We start from the raw sequence: 19,698 nt of genomic DNA, 5'->3' as shown, positions 1-19,698 counted from the left end.
ACTGTTAAGTGTGCGATTATTTAGGTTAATTTTTCATGCTTTTTTGGATTTAGTATATGTTACCCCATATCTTATACAAAAAAAAATGTACCTTGGTTTTAGTTGAAGTGTTTCATGAAGATTTACGTACAATATTATCTTATGAGTTATCTGATTGTGTAAATATTTTTCTGCACTAATAGTAGTACATAGAATTTAACAAAACTAACAAATTTCAACTAGATACTTTCAATTGTTGGGAGGCTTTCCTTTTCACTCCATCAAAGTGATTTAATCTGTCATTATAGAAAACATATAATATAACGCAACCTAAAAAATCAGTTAGAAAGGACTTACATTATATACTAACATTGTCAATTATGTTTACTCCATCAATGTTATTTAACCTATTATAATGTGTTATTTTCCATTTATTTTAGATTATCAATTAATTCTAATTAAATAAGATTACTTGCAATTACTTTTTAGATAATCCGAAGGGTTTAAATATATTTTGCATCGCCGTGCCTATTTTAGGTGAACGGAACGGTGTATGTAAATATGTAGCATTAATGCTCTTGATGACATATGTAAAAACAAATCAAACAACTTGAAAAAAAGGTATATCTGCATTCACAAAAAATATAAGAATTTAACTTTCGTATTTCGAATTCCGCCACATAAATGAAACCAAACGAACATTAATGTAAGCCTATATTCTTCTATGTAGTTTAAATTTTTTTAATCCCATCAGAATCATTTAACATGTCATAATAGGTTTGCTGTTTATCCTACACAGTAGGCTACCTTGCTCAGCGTTTGTATTGGAGCAACGCCCTTATTCTGGAGTTGCTTTCTTATTTTGTTATGATTTTATATATTCATTACGGGTATGATGGGGTCCTGTCCCGATCTTATGACGTTCATGTATTCTCTTAGAGGCTTGTAAACAATTTTCCTGCATATAGATGTTTTGTATGGCCTTGTCGGCCTATAATTTGTTGTGGCCGTAGGATCATGACGACCTTGTTGGCCTGTACCTTCATGTCTAGATGTGTATACACCATTTTGGGTTGATTATTGTCGAGTAATCTTTTATGATTTATCGTATTATCGTATGATGGCCCTTCCGACCCACTTATGTATGTTGGTATGGTCGTGGGCGGATCCGTGATTTTGGGTTAAAGGGTGCCACACTATTTAGACTTTGACTTGATCTATTTTAAGCTTCGGTTCAGATTATTTGTTTTATTGGTTCAGGTTATTCGATTTTTCGGTTCAGATTATTCATTTTTTGGGTATACATAGACGAACGGATTACCACACTATTTTGTGATTTGACTTTGACTTTTTCTTAACTTCGGTTCGGGTTATTCGTCTTTTAGATTTATATGGACAAGTCGACTAAACGAAATAAATTAATAATAATGAGAATTTTGAACAAAGCATAAAACTTCAAGGGCAATTCGCAGAATTGCCCTTCTTTTGGGGTGGTCTTTAAATTTTGCCCTTCATATTTGAAATGTTTAAATTTTTTCTCAAGTAACACTCCATAGGTTTCGAGTTCGAACTCACTACAGTCAAAATTTTAAAAAAATTCGCAAGGCGCTTTAAATTTCGCTATGCCGCCAACAAAGATACACTTGTTAAGGAATTACACATTTTATGGACCAGCATACTCATGCCTTATTGCGGACTTGGCATAAGTATGTCTGTCCGCATAACTTTGATAATTCCTTCACAAAGTTATGCTGGGGATACTTTTAATGGGTACTTTTTATGCCTGGGACCGGCATAACTTTTTGAAAGGAATTATCAAAGTTATGCGGACCGGCATACTTATGCCAAGTCGCCTACAAGGCATAAGTATCTGTCGGTCCGCATAACTTTGATAATTTTCTTCACAAAGTTATGCTCTTGGGGTATACTTTTAATGGGCAAACTTTTATGGGACCGGCATAAGCTTTTGTGAAGGAATTATCAAGTTATCACCGTGACCCGGCATACTTATGCCAAGTCGCCCACAAGGCATAAGTATGCGGGTCCCGCATAACTTTGGTAATTCCTTAACAAAAGTATGTCGGTCCCAAGATAGCGAAATTTAAACTTGCCTTGCGAATTTTTTTTTAAAATTTTTTTGACCGCGTGGGTTCGAACTCCGGAACCTTTGGGTGTTAGCCGAAGGGCAAATTTTAAAGATTTCAAATATGAGGGGCAAAATTTAAAGACCACCCCAAACGAAGGGCACTTCACGCAAAAAAATGAAACTTCAATAGTACTCCTCCGATCAAAAAGAAATTAATTTTAATGCCCATTCGCACACCCTTTAAGAACTACTCACTTCGGTGGAAAAATGTAAATTGACTAAACTACCCCTAATTAAATAGCATTGATATTTGATCATATAACACTTACTAGGGGCAAATCTGAAAAGATAAGATTAATTGTTTCTTGATTTAATAAGTGAACACTTTTTTTGACCCAAGAAAAAAAAGACTAAGTGGACACTTTTTTTTATCTGAGGGAGTATTATGTACTATATCAAAAATATATTATTCATGTATAATTGTCCTCGAGGATTTTTTTCATATTCTGGAGTTATCTTTTGACACAAGAATAGATAATTAAAACTAGAATTAGAATTCATTGTAGATGCATTTTTAGATACTCAAATCAAAAACTTAGTAAACACTTTGAACTATAAAACACAATCAAGAATTAATTAAATTTATGAAGTCAATAGTAGCTCATTGAAAGAAAAAAAAGGTATCAGCAGCAAACAAATATAAAGAAAGAAATGAAGAAACAAGGAAAAGAAAGAAAAGAAGAAACAAAATGGAAAAAGAGGAGAATAAATATCCTGTAATTTTTAAATGTAGACATTGTAGATTTTGAAAAATGTTGTATGTGAGGATCGATCCCATGTGCCGGGCGCAGAAAACTCAGGCAAGGCCAGTGGTGCGGGACAAACTATTTGCTAATGAGAGTGCCAATTTATGTATTGTCACTTTCCTATATACACACACATATACAGAATTTCGATCGAGGTGTGCGAGTGGCGTGGCATGGCGTGGCACTCCCTCCACCTTTAGTAGATCCTCCCTTGGGTATGGTTACATGTGTATGTCATGTCGGTGCTCGGTAAAGTAAGGCCTAGATGCCAGTCGTGCCCCTCCAGTTTTAGAGTGTGACAAACTGGTATCAAGATTATTAATTAATGCTAATTAAATAAAATTATTTATAATTATCTTTTATGTAACATGACATATATTTTTCAGTTTTAATAGGATTCATTACAAGTTACAACTTTGCTTCTATCTACTATTATCTAAAAATGATAAAGTTGTTACTCCCTCCCTCTGTCCTAAAATAAGTGTCATCCTAGCAAAGAAAAAATTTTATCAAAGTACGTGTCACTTTAGGAATTCAAAACAAAAATTGGTAAGTGTTTCCAACTATACCCTTAGCATTAAAGAAGTAGTCCTCTTAAAATATTGCTCAATTCTAGAAAAACAAATCTAATAAATAGGGGTAGTTTAGTAAATTCTACATTGTGTTTATTGATTTCTTAATTGACGTGATTTTTTTGCTAGTGTGACACTTATTTTGGGACGGAGAGAGTAATACCTGATGAAATAAAAAAATAACCCTTCACATGTGTAACATAGAAATTATAGAGATCATTGCTTTGGGAACATCACAGGATGGAAGATAAAACGTTAACCAGTAATAAATAGTTTTACATGGCCGTGCATATTTTAGGTGATGTGAATGGTGCAAATAATTAAGTAACATTAATGAGACACACAATCCCACTCTTAGAATTGGCTGATTTGAAATGCACCATTTAATGTCAAGTATTAGACATACGAATCGTCGCTATTTAGAATTTAGCAATAAATTTTAAACTACCAAAACTTCAAACCTTCAGTTATATCAAGCACAAGCCACACTACTACTAATAGTTTCTTATTTCAACACTAACTAATAGTAGTACTCATTTTTGTCCACCATGAAAGTCCCTCCTAAGAAACCTCACTTTTTCAAACCTATTTTGCCTGGCTTCAAGCATGGAATGGTGAGTTTAACTTATATATACTCATAACATAATTTTTTTTTTTTTTTTTACATGTTCTTGAGTTCAAGTTCCATACACTGATAGTATAAAGTTTTTAACATATTCTTGAGTTTTACTTACATACACCTGATAGTATAAAGTTTTTTTTACATGTTCTTGAGTTTAACTTTCATACACTGATGGTATAAAGTTTTTAACATATTCTTGAGTTTTACTTACATACACTGATAACACAAAGTTTTTTTTTTTTTTTTTTACATGTTCTTGAGTTCAACTTCATACACAAATGGTATAAAGTTTTTAACATATTCTTGAGTTTTACTTACATACACTGATAGTAGAAAGTTTTTTTTTACATTTTCTTGAGTTTAACTTACATACATTGATAGTATAAAGGTTTTTTTTTTTTTTCTTGAGTTTATTTAACATACACTGATAGTATAAAGATATCACACTATCAGGTCTCTTTACCATTTGATGATGTGACCTGTAAGTTTTCTTTACATTTTGGTGTGTATATGTATGTAAACTATTTCAGCTTTTTTGAGTGTTTGGTTGGTACTTATAAGCCATTTTGTGCTTAAAATAAGCTAAAAAAAAAAAAAAAAGTTGAAGTAGCCCAACTTATTTTTTTTGGCTTATAGGCTGTTTTCAGCTTATAAGCTACTTTTTTTAAGCTAAACCAAACCGGCCCCATAAGTGAGTTATGCGGGGATTAGTAATGTTGGAATTAGTTATGTAGGCATTATTTCTTATCAATTGTTTTTTATTGTACGTATTGGATAATTTCTAATTGGTTCTAATAGGTGTATAAGTATAAGAATAATACGATATTGTTAACGCCATGATTTACTATTTATAAGAACAATCAATAGGGTGTATAAGTAATACTGTTGTTAATTGTAATAGACTTAAATTTACAACTATACATTATACTAGCTATAATACCAGCATTATTCTACCTAATTAATACACACTACCAAAACGACCCCAAGGTAGAGGAGGGTGAAAGGAAATTTATCACAGAAAAAAACCATCGACTAGATGAAAATTCCTAAAATTGATTCATTTTAAGAAACATAAGATGATTATTAAGTATTTAAACTTGATAGGCTCAACATTTAAAGATTTTACCACTGAACACATTGCGCTTTTGCAATTATGAGTTCAGAATATGATATTTGGTGATATTTTAGTAAATTTTCACGTATATATATGTGCTAAAAGCCTTCATGCAAAAAAGAATGTTCTATCCTCCACTGGGTAGAAATAGTATTATTTAGGTTCTAAGAGGATTATTGATAGTCATTAGCTACTCTGATTATTATATGATGTATTGCAGAAAATACCAATAGGCTTCTTGAAGTATCTGAAGGGACATGATCAGTATGAGCATGCAATACTAAGAAGGGCTGATAAAAAGTGGCTGGTGAAGGTGAATGGCTGTCGATTAGAAGAGGGTGATTGGAAAGATTTTGTAGAACAACATGATTTGCAATTGGGAGATATTTTAGTGTTCAAACATGAAAGAGACATGATATTTGAGGTTTCCATCTTTGATTCAAGTCACTGTGATAGAGAATATATGCATGAAAAAGACACTGCCAAGAAATTTGATTTGGAAGGTAAAGTTCTTTAGGGCTCATTTGATCTACAGTCGAATTTCTTGTCGTATTTGACTTCCATTTTTTTTTTTTTGATAACCGAGAAACAACTAAGGGCCACTAATTTGACCAGCCAAGGTCAAACTTGTCTTAAAAATGTGATTAACTAAAATTGGGACTGAATTATAATTTTTAAAACTTATAATCTTTTACAAAATACACAAAAGCCCATACACATTATACAAAAACTTCTTCCAACCCACACACATTATACAAAAACTCCTTCCAACCCACTTCCCCACGATCCCAACTACTTGTTCATCTTATTTCAAAAAATATGATCGCACTTGTGCGATCACGTACAACAACACTCCTTCGTACTTGCTCTCTACACGTCCCATCGACAACTATGACTTTTTTCATTTGTGCAAAACCAAGCATCCAAGCCTTATAGGCTACAAAAAGTACTTGAACTTCCCATTTTCATCAACCTTCAATGCCGTCTTACTTCCGGATTTGCGTAACGAAGCATATAACGGTACGCATCAAGTACCGCATACCCGTGCTCACGTGTCCCCCTTGTCAAAGCCTTTGCAATCTCCATGCCCTTCCGACACCTTCCAATAACTTACCTTACAACCCAAGTCTGTACGGATTGATTGACTCATATCTTTTGTAGATGGGCCTTTACCGTAAGGAAACTTATCTTTGAAGTATTCACCAATGACTTTCGCAGTAGCATGTGGATTATGGCTCGTAATGTGCTCAGAACCACATGTGTGATGCTTTATGTAGGTTCTGATACAAAATCTGTCAGAACTTAAAAGCTTCACAGCCCTCAGCCACCACTTGCACTCCGGATGTACACACCGAAGCACATACGCAGACGCGAACCAATCACCTTCTTGATTCTAAAATCTTTCTTCAAGCAAGCAAGTTTCAACCAAGTGGCTAGTTCTTCCTTGTTCTTGAATGACATTCCTTTATAAAAACCTGTTTCATCATCTTGAACATGGCTAGACTGTATTGATTGTGTAGTGCCCACTGTATTGCTCGCAACTTCGGGTATAGGAATCGGGTCGCCCCACTTCCATTATCTCTGTGATATCCATATCCACCCATCTAATTCATCATTTAACACATCTTGTTGGTCTTGAGATAAATTGTGGTTCTCTATCGGGCTTCCAACAACGTATACCCTTAAAATGGGCCTAGCTACATCATTCAAATAAGCACACAAACGAACCCGACCAGTTATCTTAAATGGAGTTGCCCTCTGCTTTTCAAAAGAGCTGTGCATGTAAGTGATGACAAGATCTTTTGGTTCACAAGTTAATTCGCAATAGGTGATGATTAGGTTCACAAAATCATCGAACATAACATCTCTTTGGACAGTCATCGCTATCGTCTCTAACGTGTCACTACCCTTCCATCGCCAAATATATCGATTGTTCTTCTCGATCCATTCACCATGGAAATCAACCCCATTGTTATCGAGTCCCCTATTAGTGGTGTTCGAGGTACCGAAGATATTTTGTTTAACAAAAAATTGGTCATGAGAGTACATACCAATCTATAACAAAATGAAACAACAAGTAAAGTAGTTGTTCCAATAGATTATTGACTTGTTGGAACAAGTGGACTACTTGTTGCAATGTAATAAACTTGTTGCAACAAGTCACTAATCCGTTGGAGTCGACCTTCGCTTTTTGGGGTAATGTTTCGCATCGTTGAAAATGTCCAACGCATTATCGAGTTGTTCGCAACAAGTGTATTATTTGTTGCAACAAGTGGTACACTTGTTGCAGCAAGTCAATAATGCATTTGGAAGAAGCTTCAGTTTTTGGGTTCGTTTGGCATACAAAATCGAGCCGACTCAACAGATAGTTGAGTTGTTGCAACAAGTGGAACACTGTTGCAACAACTATACAACTTGTTGCAGAAAGAAGTCAATAATCTGTTGGAAGCAGCTTCAGTTTTTTGGGTTACATTTCAGACAAAAATTGAAGCTGACTCCAACAGATAGTTGAGTTGCTGCAACAAGTGGAACACCGTTGCAACAATTATACAACTTGTTGCGACAAGTCAATAAACCGTCGGAAGCGGCTTCAGTTTTTGTGTTCTGTTTCAGACAAAAACTGAAGCTGACTCCAATAGATCGTTGAGTTGTTACAACAAGTGGAATACCTGTTGCAACAACTCACTCAGTTGTTGCAGGTTATTTATTTAACAATTACAACAACTTCATAACTGTTGAGAAGTTGCAACAACCACATTATATGTTGCAATGCCTACAACAAACATCGTAAGTTGTTGGAAAATCAGTAGATTTATACCCAGGTGAAAAATTGAAATAAAACAGCATTGTTGTACTTACCAAATGAGCGGAAAACACTTATGAAGTAATTGTCAGTGCTACACCAACAAAATCCAGTCAAAAAATTACAAACTCGAGTGGTCACGTTTTTTTCTTTCTTGAGCAACAATGGCGGACGAAGAAGAAGAAAGCAGAACAATGGAATGAGTTATGAAGTAATTCCCAGTGCTACACGAATGAAATCCAGTAAAAAAATTGCAAAATCAGGTGGTCTTGTTTTTTTCTTTCTTGAGCAAAATCCAGTCAAGATGATGATGATGATGATGAAGAAGAAGAAGAAGAAGAAGAAGAAGAAGAAGAAGAAGAAGAAGAAACGAGCAGCAGAATAAGAAGAAGAAGCAGCAAGAAGAAGAAGAAACGAAGCAAAAAAGAAGAGCCAAAAATGGTGGAAACGGCGCAGGCAAACAGAAATTTTGGCGCATTTTTTTTGGCTCTGTAGGGTTTATATGGGTTGGGTCAAAGTGTTAAAAATAAAACTTGGGGGAAAAGTGTAAAAAATAAAGCTTGGGGTTAAAGTGTTAAAAATATAACTTGGGAGCAAAGTGTAAAAAATAAAGTTTGGGGTCAAAGTGTTAAAAATATAACTTTGGGGTGAGTCAAAACTCCCTAATCACTAATCCAAAAATTATCACCCCTACTCAATTAAAAAAACTAGAGTTACCCCAACTCAATTTTAAAACCTATTTGTTACCAATAATTAAAAGGCCCGACTTACCTTATATACTTAACATTGTCAATTATGTTTACTCCATCAATGTTATTTAACCTATTATGATGTGTTATTTTCCATTTATTTTAGATTATCAATTAATTCTAATTAAATAAGATTACTTGCAATTACTTTTTAGATAATCCGAAGGGTTTAAATATATTTTGCATCGCCGTGCCTATTTTAGGTGAACGGAACGGTGTATGTAAATATGTAGCATTAATGCTCTTGATGACATATGTAAAAACAAATCAAACAACTTGAAAAAAAGGTATATCTGCATTCACAAAAAATATAAGAATTTAACTTTCGTATTTCGAATTCCGCCACATAAATGAAACCAAACGAACATTAATGTAAGCCTATATTCTTCTATGTAGTTTAAATTTTTTTAATCCCATCAGAATCATTTAACATGTCATAATAGGTTTGCTGTTTATCCTACACAGTAGGCTACCTTGCTCAGCGTTTGTATTGGAGCAACGCCCTTATTCTGGAGTTGCTTTCTTATTTTGTTATGATTTTATATATTCATTACGGGTATGATGGGGTCCTGTCCCGATCTTATGACGTTCATGTATTCTCTTAGAGGCTTGTAAACAATTGTCCTGCATATAGATGTTTTGTATGGCCTTGTCGGCCTATAATTTGTTGTACAGAGGATCATGACGGCCTTGTTGGCCTGTACCTTCATGTCTAGATGTGTATACACCATTTTGGGTTGATTATTGTCGAGTAATCTTTTATGATTTATCAGATTATCGTATGATGGCCCTTCCAGCCCACTTATGTATGTTGGTATGGTCAGAGGCGGATCCAGGATTTTAAGGTTCCGGGTGCCACACTATTTAGACTTTGACATGATCTATTTTGAGCTTCGGTTCAGATTATTTGTTTTTTCGGTTCAGATTATTCATTTTTTGGGTATACATAGACGAACGGATTACCACACTATTTTGTGATTTGACTTTGACTTTTTCTTAGCTTCGGTTCGGGTTATTCGTCTTTTAGATTTATATGGACAAGTCGACTAAACGAAATAAATTAATAATAATGAGAATTTTGAACAAAGCATAAAACTTCAATAGTACTCCCTCCAGATCAAAAAAAGAGTCCACTTAGCCATTTGCACACCCTTTAAGAAACTACTCACTTCAGGGAAAAAAATGTAAATTGACTAAATTGCCCCTAATTAAATAGCATTGATGTTTGATCATATAACACTTAATAGGGGCAAATCTGGAAAGATAAGATTAATTGTTTCTTGATTTAATAAGTGGACACTTTTTTTGACCCAAGAAAAAAAAAGACTAAGTGGACACTTTTTTTTTATCTGGAGGGAGTATTATGTACTATATCAAAAATATATTATTCATTTATAATTGTCCTCGAGGAATTTTTTCATATTCTGGAGTTATCTTTTGACACAAGAATAGATAATTAAAACTAGAATTAGAATTCATTGTAGATGCATTTTTAGATACTCAAATCAAAAACTTAGTAAACACTTTGAACTATAAACCAAAATCAAGAATTAATTAAATTTATAAAGTCAATAGTAGCTCATTGAAAGAAAAAAAAGGTATCAGCAGCAAACAAATATAAAGAAAGAAATGAAGAAACAAGGAAAAGAAAGAAAAGAAGAAGCAAAATGGAAAAAGAGGAGAATAAATATCCTGTAATTTTTAAATGTAGACATTGTAGATTTTGAAAAATGTTGTACGTGAGGATCGATCCCGTGTGCTGGGCGCAGAAAACTCAGGCAAGGCCAGTGGCACGGGACAAACTATTTGCTAAGGAGAGTGCCAATCTATGTATTGTCACTTTCCTATATGCACACATATATACAGGATTTCGATCGAGGTATGCGAGTGATGTGGCACTCCCTCCACCTTAGTAGATCCTCCCTTGGGTATGGTTACATGTGTATGTCATGTCGGTGCTCGGTAAAGTAAGGCCTACATGCCAGTCGTGCCCCTCCGGTTTTAGGGTGTGACAAACTGGTATCGAGATTGTTAATTAATGCTAATTAAATAAAATTATTTATAATTATCTTTTATGTAACATGACATATATTTTTCAGTTTTAATAGGATTCATTACAAGTTACAACTTTGCTTCTATCTACTATTATCTAAAAATGATAAAGTTGTTACTCCCTCCCTCAGTCCTAAAATAAGTGTCATCCTAGCAAAGAAAAAAAATTATCAAAGTACGTGTCACTTTAGGAATTCAAGACAAAAATTGGCAAGTGTTTCTAACTATACACTTAGCATTAAAGAAGTAGTCCTCTTAAAATATTGCTCAATTCTAGAAAAACAAATCTAATAAATAGGGGTAGTTTAGTAAATTCTACATTGTGTTTATTGATTTCTTAAAATTGATGTGATTTTTTTGCTAACGTGACACTTATTTTGAGACGGAGAGAGTAATACCAGATGAAATCAAAAAATAACCCTTCACATGTGTAACATAGAAATTATAGAGATCATTGCTTTGGGAACATCACAGGATGGAAGATAAAACGTTAACCAGTAATAAATAGTTTTACATGGCCGTGCATATTTAAGGTGATGTGAATGGTGCAAATAATTAAGTAACATTAATGACACACACAATCTCACTCTTAGAGTTGGCTGATTTGAAATGCACCATTTAATGTCAAGTATTAGACATACGAATCGTCGCTATTTAGAATTTAGCATTAAATTTTAAACTACCAAAACTTCAAACCTTCAGTTATATCAAGCACAAGCCACACTACTACTAATAATTACTTATTTCAACACTAACTAATGGTAGTACTCATTTTTGTCCACCATGAAAGTCCCTCCTAAGAAACCTCACTTTTTCAAACCTATTTTGCCTGGCTTCAAGCATGGAATGGTGAGTTTAACTTATATATACTCATAACATAATTTTTTTTTTTTTTTTTTTTACATGTTCTTGAGTTCAAGTTCCATGCACTGATAGTATAAAGTTTTTAACATATTCTTGAGTTTTACTTACATACACTGATAGTATAAAGTTTTTTTTACATGTTCTTGAGTTTAACTTCCATACACTGATAGTATAAAGTTTTTAACATATTCTTGAGTTTTACTTACATACACTGATAAAACAAAGTTTTTTTTTTTTACATGAAGTTTTTTTTACATGTTCTTGAGTTTAACTTCCATACACTGATAGTATAAAGTTTTTAACATATTCTTGAGTTTTACTTACATACACTGATAAAACAAAGTTTTTTTTTTTTACATGTTCTTGAGTTTAACTTCATACACGGATAGTATAAAGTTTTTAACATATTCTTGAGTTTTACTTACATACACTGATAATAGAAAGTTTTTTTTTGCATTTTCTTGAGTTTAACTTACATACATTGATAGTATAAAGGTTTTTTTTTTTTTTTTTTTTTTTTTTTTTTTTACATATTCTTGAGTTTATTTAACATACACTGATAGTATAAAGATTATCACACTATCAGGTCTCTTTACCATTTGATGATGTGACCTGTAAGTTTTCTTTACATTTTGGCGTGTATATATATGTAAACTATTTCAGCTTTTTTGAGTGTTTGGCTGACCAGCTTATAAGCCATTTTGCGCTTAAAATAAGCCCAAAAAAAAAGTTGGAGTAGCCCAACTTATTTTTTTTGGCTTATAGGCTGTTTTCAGCTTATAAGCTGCTTTTTCTAAGCTAAACCAAACCGGCCCCATAAGGGAGTTATGCGGGGATTAGTAATGTTGGAATTAGTTATGCTGGCATTATTTCTTATCAATTGTTTTTTATTGTACGTATTGGATAATTTCTAATTGGTTCTGAATAGGGTGTATAAGTATAAGAATAATACTGATATTGTTAATGCCATGATTTACTATTTATAAAAACAATACTGAATAGGGTGTATAAGTAATACTGTTGTTAATTGTAATAGACTTAAATTTACAACTATACATTATACTAGCTATAATACCAGCATTATTCTACCTAATTAATACACACTACCAAAACGACCCCAAGGTAGAGGAGAGTGAAAGGAAATTTATCACAGAAAAAAACCATCGACTAGATGAAAATTCCTAAAATTGATTCATTTTAAGGAACATAAGATGATTATTAAGTATTTAAACTTGATAGGCTCAACCTTTAAAGATTTTACCACTGAACACATTGCGCTTTTGCAATTATGAGTTCAGAATATGATATTTGGTGATATTTTAGTAAATTTTCACGTATATATATGTGCTAAAAGCCTACATGCAAAAAAGAATGTTCTATCCTCCACTGGGTAGAAATAGTATTATTTAGGTTGTAAGAGGATTATTGCTAGTCATTAGCTACACTGATTATTATATGATGTATTGCAGAAAATACCAATAGGTTTCTTGAAGTATCTGAAGGGACATGATCAGTATGAGCATGCAATACTAAGAAGGGCTGATAAAAAGTGGCTGGTGAAGGTGAATGGCAGTCGATTAGAAGAGGGTGATTGGAAAGATTTTGTAGAACAACATGATTTGCAATTGGGAGATATTTTAGTGTTCAAACATGAAAGAGACATGATATTTGAGGTTTCCATCTTTGATTCAAGTCATTGTGACAGAGAATACATGCATGAAGAAGAAACTGCCAAGAAATTTTATTTGAAAGGTAAAGTTCTTTAGGGCTCATTTGATCTACAGTTGAATTTCTTGTCGTATTTGACTTCCATTTTTTTTTCTTTGGTTACCGAGAAATACCTGAGGGCCACTGGTGCATCGTTCAAAAGCTCGATGGATAATGGGCCTGTCCATCTATCTTTCTCGACCCAAATTTTATCATATTTAATTTCTTGGCATGAGCTTAAAAGGAGCAACATGTTCAGCTCATTAACAAAGTCCTAATGGTGAATGGAGTGAACTTCTAACAAAATGTGTGATAGCAAACAAAGCTAATAATCATTTTTAGGTTCTCCATACTACAAGGATATGATAAAAATATTGTGCTAAGATCTGCTATTAAGCTGAAAGGACTTTTTTCTCTTTATAAAGGATGTGTTACTCAAGGAATGTTTTTTCACAAATATTAAACATTTGAAGTTTAACTAAACCATGATCACATAGTACAGCAGAATTTGGAGAAGGTAGATTAATCAACTTCATAGATTGTAAAGTAGTCCTACTATGCAAAAACTATGCATATAGTAAAATGTATAGATAGTCTTCAAGACAGCGTTATCCGGGCGGAGCTACAGTGTTGGAAGCGGGTCCGGAAGAACCAGTGGTTTTGTTTCAAACCCTGTATTTGTCTTAAGAAACTCAATTAATTTAGAACTCAATAACTTAAAAGGACTATAATCCTGAACTCATAAGCTTCAAATCTTGGCTCCGCCTCTGGGCTTTATTATCTTGAACTATCGATATGTTCTGTGTTTGACTATTGGAAGTATATTATTTCATATTTCTTACATGACTTTTTCTGCAAACAGAAAAACCACAGCCCGACATAACGTCGTCAAGCAAGGCTGTTCCCAATGTAGAAGATGCTAAGGGCTTGAATCACAGTCCCTCTCATTTTATTTGTACCATGAAATCCTATTGCATTTCAAAGTGTTTTCTGGTAAGCTATCAAAAATAAATTCTACTTCCATTTGTTATACTCCAAAAAGAAAAAGGAAAAGTAGATGAATTCATTTTGTCACAAGAAAAAATTCAAAAGTGTGAAGCATACATATGTTCTGTTTTCTTGTGACTGGTTATAATCTATTTCAGCCTGTTCCAAGCCCATTTGCACGGCTAAACGGTCTCAGGAACAGGAGATGTGCGATAATTATAATAGACGAGCAAAGGTTATGGACCTTTAGGCTATATTTCTCTGGCTACACCACCAACATTGGAGGTGGATGGCGTAACTTCTGCTTTGCAAATTGCTTAAAGGAAGCAGATCGCCTAATGTTTGAGACAATAGCCAATGGAGAGAAGCCTATATTGAAGTTTCGCGGTAAATTTCTCATCTAAGCCCTTCTCTAATATCATCCATAGTTTCTTTACTTTTTATCTGTTTCTTCCTTCAAGTATAGATACAATGACATAATATCCCCTTGTAAGGATCCTTCCAGTTATTAAAGCTTCTCATGTTACTGTTCTTATCTTCGTATGTATTTTCTATTACCTGTATTTTAAAATACTCGACATGAAATTTCTGTGTGAACAATAGTGTTCTCAAGTTTTTATGAAGTCTTTCAGATGCCCTATTCCATAAACTGACAAAAATTTATCAAGCTCATTATTGGAAGGTTTTACTTACAAAGAGTCTTAATTTCGTGTTGTTTATAAATAACTTTTACCAGTTTCTATGAAAGCTTTTCCCTTTCTTGAGAGTACAGCTACTGAGAAAAATAATTTTGTGTCAGAGATTTCCTTTTCGAGCCACTTACAGTAGCTCTCGAAAAAGTACATTCTCAAGTGATTTTTTTTTTGAGTTGAAGTAGCCCTTGTGAAATATTCTTTTCTCCTCTTCCCCTCAGTTTATTTTCTTTGGTTATTGTGACTAAAACAATTCTTTTATGCTTCATCTATTGGTTTTAGATTCATATTCTGTTTCATTTCTAACGTTGTTGATTGTTTGTGTCAATTTAAAAAATAGATCTGAGAGGAAATGCATCACTCCAGCCCGAAGGAAAGCAGACTAATTTGGATACTGAAAGAGTTTCCACTCAAGGTCTGCATTTCACGAGCAAATCCTTGTTGCTGTATCTAATACATATTTTTCATTTCTAATACCAAAGCTAATTACGTAATGGTAAATAGAGTTAACTTCTAACTGAACGTGTGGTTATTGAAAACAGCTACTAAGGTCTTGGCTTGAGGCCTCCCTTAGAGCTAATTGAGAGAAATGTACAAGGATTTTTTCTTTTCATGTATTGCAAAAGGAATGTTGTATATAGCTGATTAACAAAGTATAAGAAGCATTTGTAATTTAAGAAAACTCACATAGTGCAAGAGAATCTGGAAATAGTATATCAATCAACTTTCATGGCTCAAAAAGTAGTTTTACTATGAAAAAAATCGTCATATAGTAGGAAAGATCGACGAACAGCCTCCAAGGGAGATCCTATCATGTTGAGCATTTGATATACTCTTTTTTTTTTTGTGTGTGTATATCGTAAGTGTCTGTCCCTATATTTCCTCACATGACATTTATTTTCTTTCTAAATTACGATAATACTCAATTGTTTCTTACTTAAGTTGTTTTTTTTTTTGGGTCTTAAATCATCTTCAGCTTTCTGTTCTGACGTTGTTGTTTCATTTTAAATACTAGATTTGAGGGGAAATGCGTCTCTCTATCCTGAAGGAAACGAGACTAATTTGCATGCTAGAAGAGTTTCCACTGGAGGTCTGAATGTTCTGATTATGATGAAATTACATTGTCTTTTTATAAGGATCCTGTCCAGTTCTTAAAGTTTCTCTTCATAACTCTTGCACCCTTATAGTTTCTACTTCAACTTAATGGTGAATAGAACTTTTAACCAAATGTCTAATAGCAGAACAGAGCTAAAAAGGTATTTATTTAGGTTTTCCATAGATGTGATATACTACAAGAGTTACATGATAAAAAAGTTTGTGCTAAGATATGCTTGTAAACTGAAAATACTAACTAGGAGTATTAATTGAGTGGGAGTTGTACATGGGGATTTTTTCTTTTCATGAAGGATGTGTGACACGACGAATGCTGAATATAGTTGATTAACCAAAATCAAGAAAAGTATTTGATTTTCAAAAAGTAAGCATTTGAAGTTTAACTAAACCATGACAGCATGGTACAGGAGAATTTTGAAATAGTAGATTAATCAACTTCATAGATTGAAAAGTAGTTTTACTATGCAAAATATCTTCATAAAGTAAGACGGGCGGATTTAGAGTGTAGGTAGCGGGTTCGGCAAAACTCGGTAGTTTTGGTTTAAACCGTGTATTTGTCTTAATAAACTCATTTAGTATGTACAAATTATTTAGTTACTAAAATTCCAAACCAATAGCTTCAAATCCTGGCTCCACCTCTCGGCTTTATCGTGATGAACTATTCATATGTTCTGTGTTTGAGTATCGGAAGTATCCTATTTCACATGTCTTACTTGACTTTTTCTGCAAACAGAGAAACCAACGCCCAACATCATGTCGTCAGGCAAGGCTGTTCCCGATGTAGAATCTGCTTCTAAGGGCTTGCATCTCAGCCAGTCTCATTTTATTTGTACCATGAAATCCTATTGCCTTTCAAAGTGTTTTCTGGTAAGTTATCAAAATTAAATTCAACCTCCATTTGTTGTACTCCCAAAAAGAAATAAAAAAGGAAAAGTAGATGAACTCATATTGTTATGAAAAAAAAAATTCAAAAGTGTGAAGCATACATGTGTTCTGTTTCCTTGAAACTGGTTATAAACTGTTTCAGCGTATTCCAAGCCCATTTGCACGGCTAAATGGTCTCAACAACAGGAAATGTACGATAGCGATAAGAGACGAGCAAAGGTCATGGACGTTTAGTCTATATTCCTGTAGCTGTGGCACCTTCATTGGAGGTGGATGGCGTAAGTTCTGCATTGCAAATTGCTTAAAGGAAGGAGATCGCCTACTATTTGAGATAATAGCCAATGGAGAGAAGCCTATGCTGAAGTTTCAAGGCAAGTTTCTCATCTTAGCCCTTCTCTTAAAATTTCATCCACAGTTTTTTAACTTTTTATCTGTTTCTTCCTTTAAGTATAAATACAATGACATAATATTTTTTTATACGGATCCTCCCTAGTTCTTTAAAGCTTCTCTTTGTTACAGTTCGTATGTCTTCATATGTAGTTTCTATTACCTGAATTTTAAAGTAGGCATAATACATAAACAGACACTCAAACTTGGCCTCAGCTGGCAAGTAAGCACTCAACTTTGGAAATGCACATATAGACACCTCAACTTGTCCCTGTTGTGTCTCATGGACATCCGATGCTGACGTGGCACATCAATTTTGGAGGTGTCCAGACTAAGTTGGAGTGGTCAACCGACACAGTGGAGACGAGTTAAGGTGTTTAGATTTGCATTCTCAAAGTTCGAGTATAGGCCAAGTTTGAGTGCCTGTTTATGTATTATGCCTTTAAAATACTCGACACAAACTTCCTGTATTGTCCTCAAGTTATTATGAAGTCTTTCAAGTGCCCAATTCCATCAACTGACAAAAATATATCTAGCGGATTAATGGGAGATTCTTACTTATAAGGAGTCATAAATTTATGTTGTTTATAAATAATTTTTACTAGTCTACAAAAGCTTTTCCCTTTCTTGAGAGTACAGTTTACTGAAGAAAAAAAGTGTCAAAGAAGGCTTTTCGAGCCACTTACAGTAGCTCTTGAAAAAGTTATTTCTCAAGTGATTTTTTTTTTTTTGAGAGTTGAATTAGCCCTTCCGAAATACTTTTCGTCTCTCCTAATCCCTCAATTATTATTCTTTCTTTATTGTGACTATAACAATTCTCTTCTAGTTCCTTTCTTGGTTTTAGATTCATATTCTGTTTCAGTTCTAACATTTTTAATTGTTTTTGTCGATTTAAAAACTAGATCCGAGAGGAAATGTGTCACTCCAACCCAAAGGCAAGAAGACTAATTTGGATACTGAAAGAGTTTCCACTCAAGGTCTGTAATTTACGAGCAAATCTTTGTCGCTCTATCTAATCCATTTTTTCGTTTCAGTTCTAATACCTAAGCTAATTGTAATGGTAAACAGAGTTAACTTCTACCAGATGTGATAGTAGAACAGATTCTATATTGATATGTTGTTCTGTTCTTATATCGTAAGTATCCTTCCCACATATATTTCTTACATGATTTTTTGTGTATTAACAAACGTAACAGAAAAGTCAAAGCCCAACATCATATCATCATGCGAAGCTGTTCTGAATGTAGAAGCTGCTAAGGACATTCCTCTTGGTCACCCTCATTTCATTTGTACCATGAAGTCATATAACCTTTCAAAATATTTTATGGTAAGAACTTTTTCCCTTATGAAAAGAATTCAGAAAAAATATATGAACTGTTTATGTGAAACTGGTTATAAACTGTTTCAGCAACTTCCAAGCCCATTTGCAAGGCTAAACGGTCTCAGGAACAGGAAATGTGCGATAATGATAAGAGATGAGCAAAGGTCATGGACATTTAGGTTATATTCGTCTGGCAGACACACCTGCATTGCAGGTGGATGGCGTGACTTCTGCATTGCTAATGGCTTAAAGGAAGGAGATCGAGTAATGTTTGGGGTAGTCGCCAATGGAGAAAAGCCTACATTGAAGTTTCACGGCAAATATCTCATCCAAGCCCTTCCCTTAAATTTCATCCAGTTCTCCAATTTTGTTTTCAAGTTTTATGAGTCTTTCAGTTTATCTTCTCAGAAGCCTATATTTCTGGGAGTTGAATAAGCCCTTCAGAAAAAAGAAAAAAAAAAAAAAAAAAAAACTCATCTCTACTTTCTGCTCAAAATTTATTTTCATGCTTTAATGTGACATTTACAATTCTTTCCTATTTTCATTTTTTGGTTTTAGTTTTGTTTCTCACATTGTTGTATCAATGTATAAACTAGATATGCGAAGAAATGAGTCACTCCAGCCCGAAGGAAAGAAGAATAATTTGGATGCTACAAGAATTTCCACTCAAGGTCTGGATTTGAAGAGCAAATTAAGTCTTGTTGCTGTATCAAATATCTTTGCCTTTTCTTTTCATTTCTCTGGTTCTAATGTTCCTTCTTTCTTTCTTTTTTACATGCATATTTCTCTTCTTCTTCTTTTTTTTTTTTTTTTTTTTAAATGAAGAACAGGTCTCAAGATTGAGAACTCAGATATATTTGGATGAAAATATAAGCTATTAACCCGACTAGTACTTCTATCGTGAGTATTTCTTTACTTCCCTTTGCTTTCGCAATTTTCCTCTGTGTTATTATTTATTC

The 19,698-nt window shown here is 33.6% G+C and overlaps 1 protein-coding gene across 2 annotated transcripts; it reads left to right on the top strand.

The window, feature by feature from the left end:
* The first annotated feature begins 11,315 nt into the window (after nt 1-11,315).
* Nucleotides 11,316-19,189, top strand: LOC132057360 (B3 domain-containing protein REM17-like). 2 transcript variants are annotated; one of them, XM_059449933.1, is made up of 8 exons: nt 11,316-11,632; nt 13,117-13,399; nt 14,217-14,347; nt 14,500-14,728; nt 15,374-15,448; nt 16,049-16,123; nt 16,880-17,013; nt 18,827-19,189. In XM_059449933.1, exons 1-8 carry the CDS (start codon nt 11,567-11,569, stop codon nt 19,172-19,174), a joined length of 1,341 nt encoding a protein of 446 aa, XP_059305916.1. In that variant the 5' UTR covers nt 11,316-11,566; the 3' UTR covers nt 19,175-19,189. The 2 variants fall into 2 exon arrangements, with proteins under 2 accessions (XP_059305916.1, XP_059305924.1); XM_059449941.1 differs by lacking the exons at nt 15,374-15,448; nt 16,049-16,123; nt 16,880-17,013 and adding exons at nt 18,321-18,395; nt 18,615-18,745.
* The last annotated feature ends 509 nt before the right edge of the window (nt 19,190-19,698 follow it).

The sequence above is a fragment of the Lycium ferocissimum genome, chromosome 1 (assembly GCF_029784015.1).
Source record: "Lycium ferocissimum isolate CSIRO_LF1 chromosome 1, AGI_CSIRO_Lferr_CH_V1, whole genome shotgun sequence".
Lineage (NCBI taxonomy): Eukaryota > Viridiplantae > Streptophyta > Magnoliopsida > Solanales > Solanaceae > Lycium > Lycium ferocissimum.
This window is presented reverse-complemented; position numbering and strand designations above follow the sequence as displayed.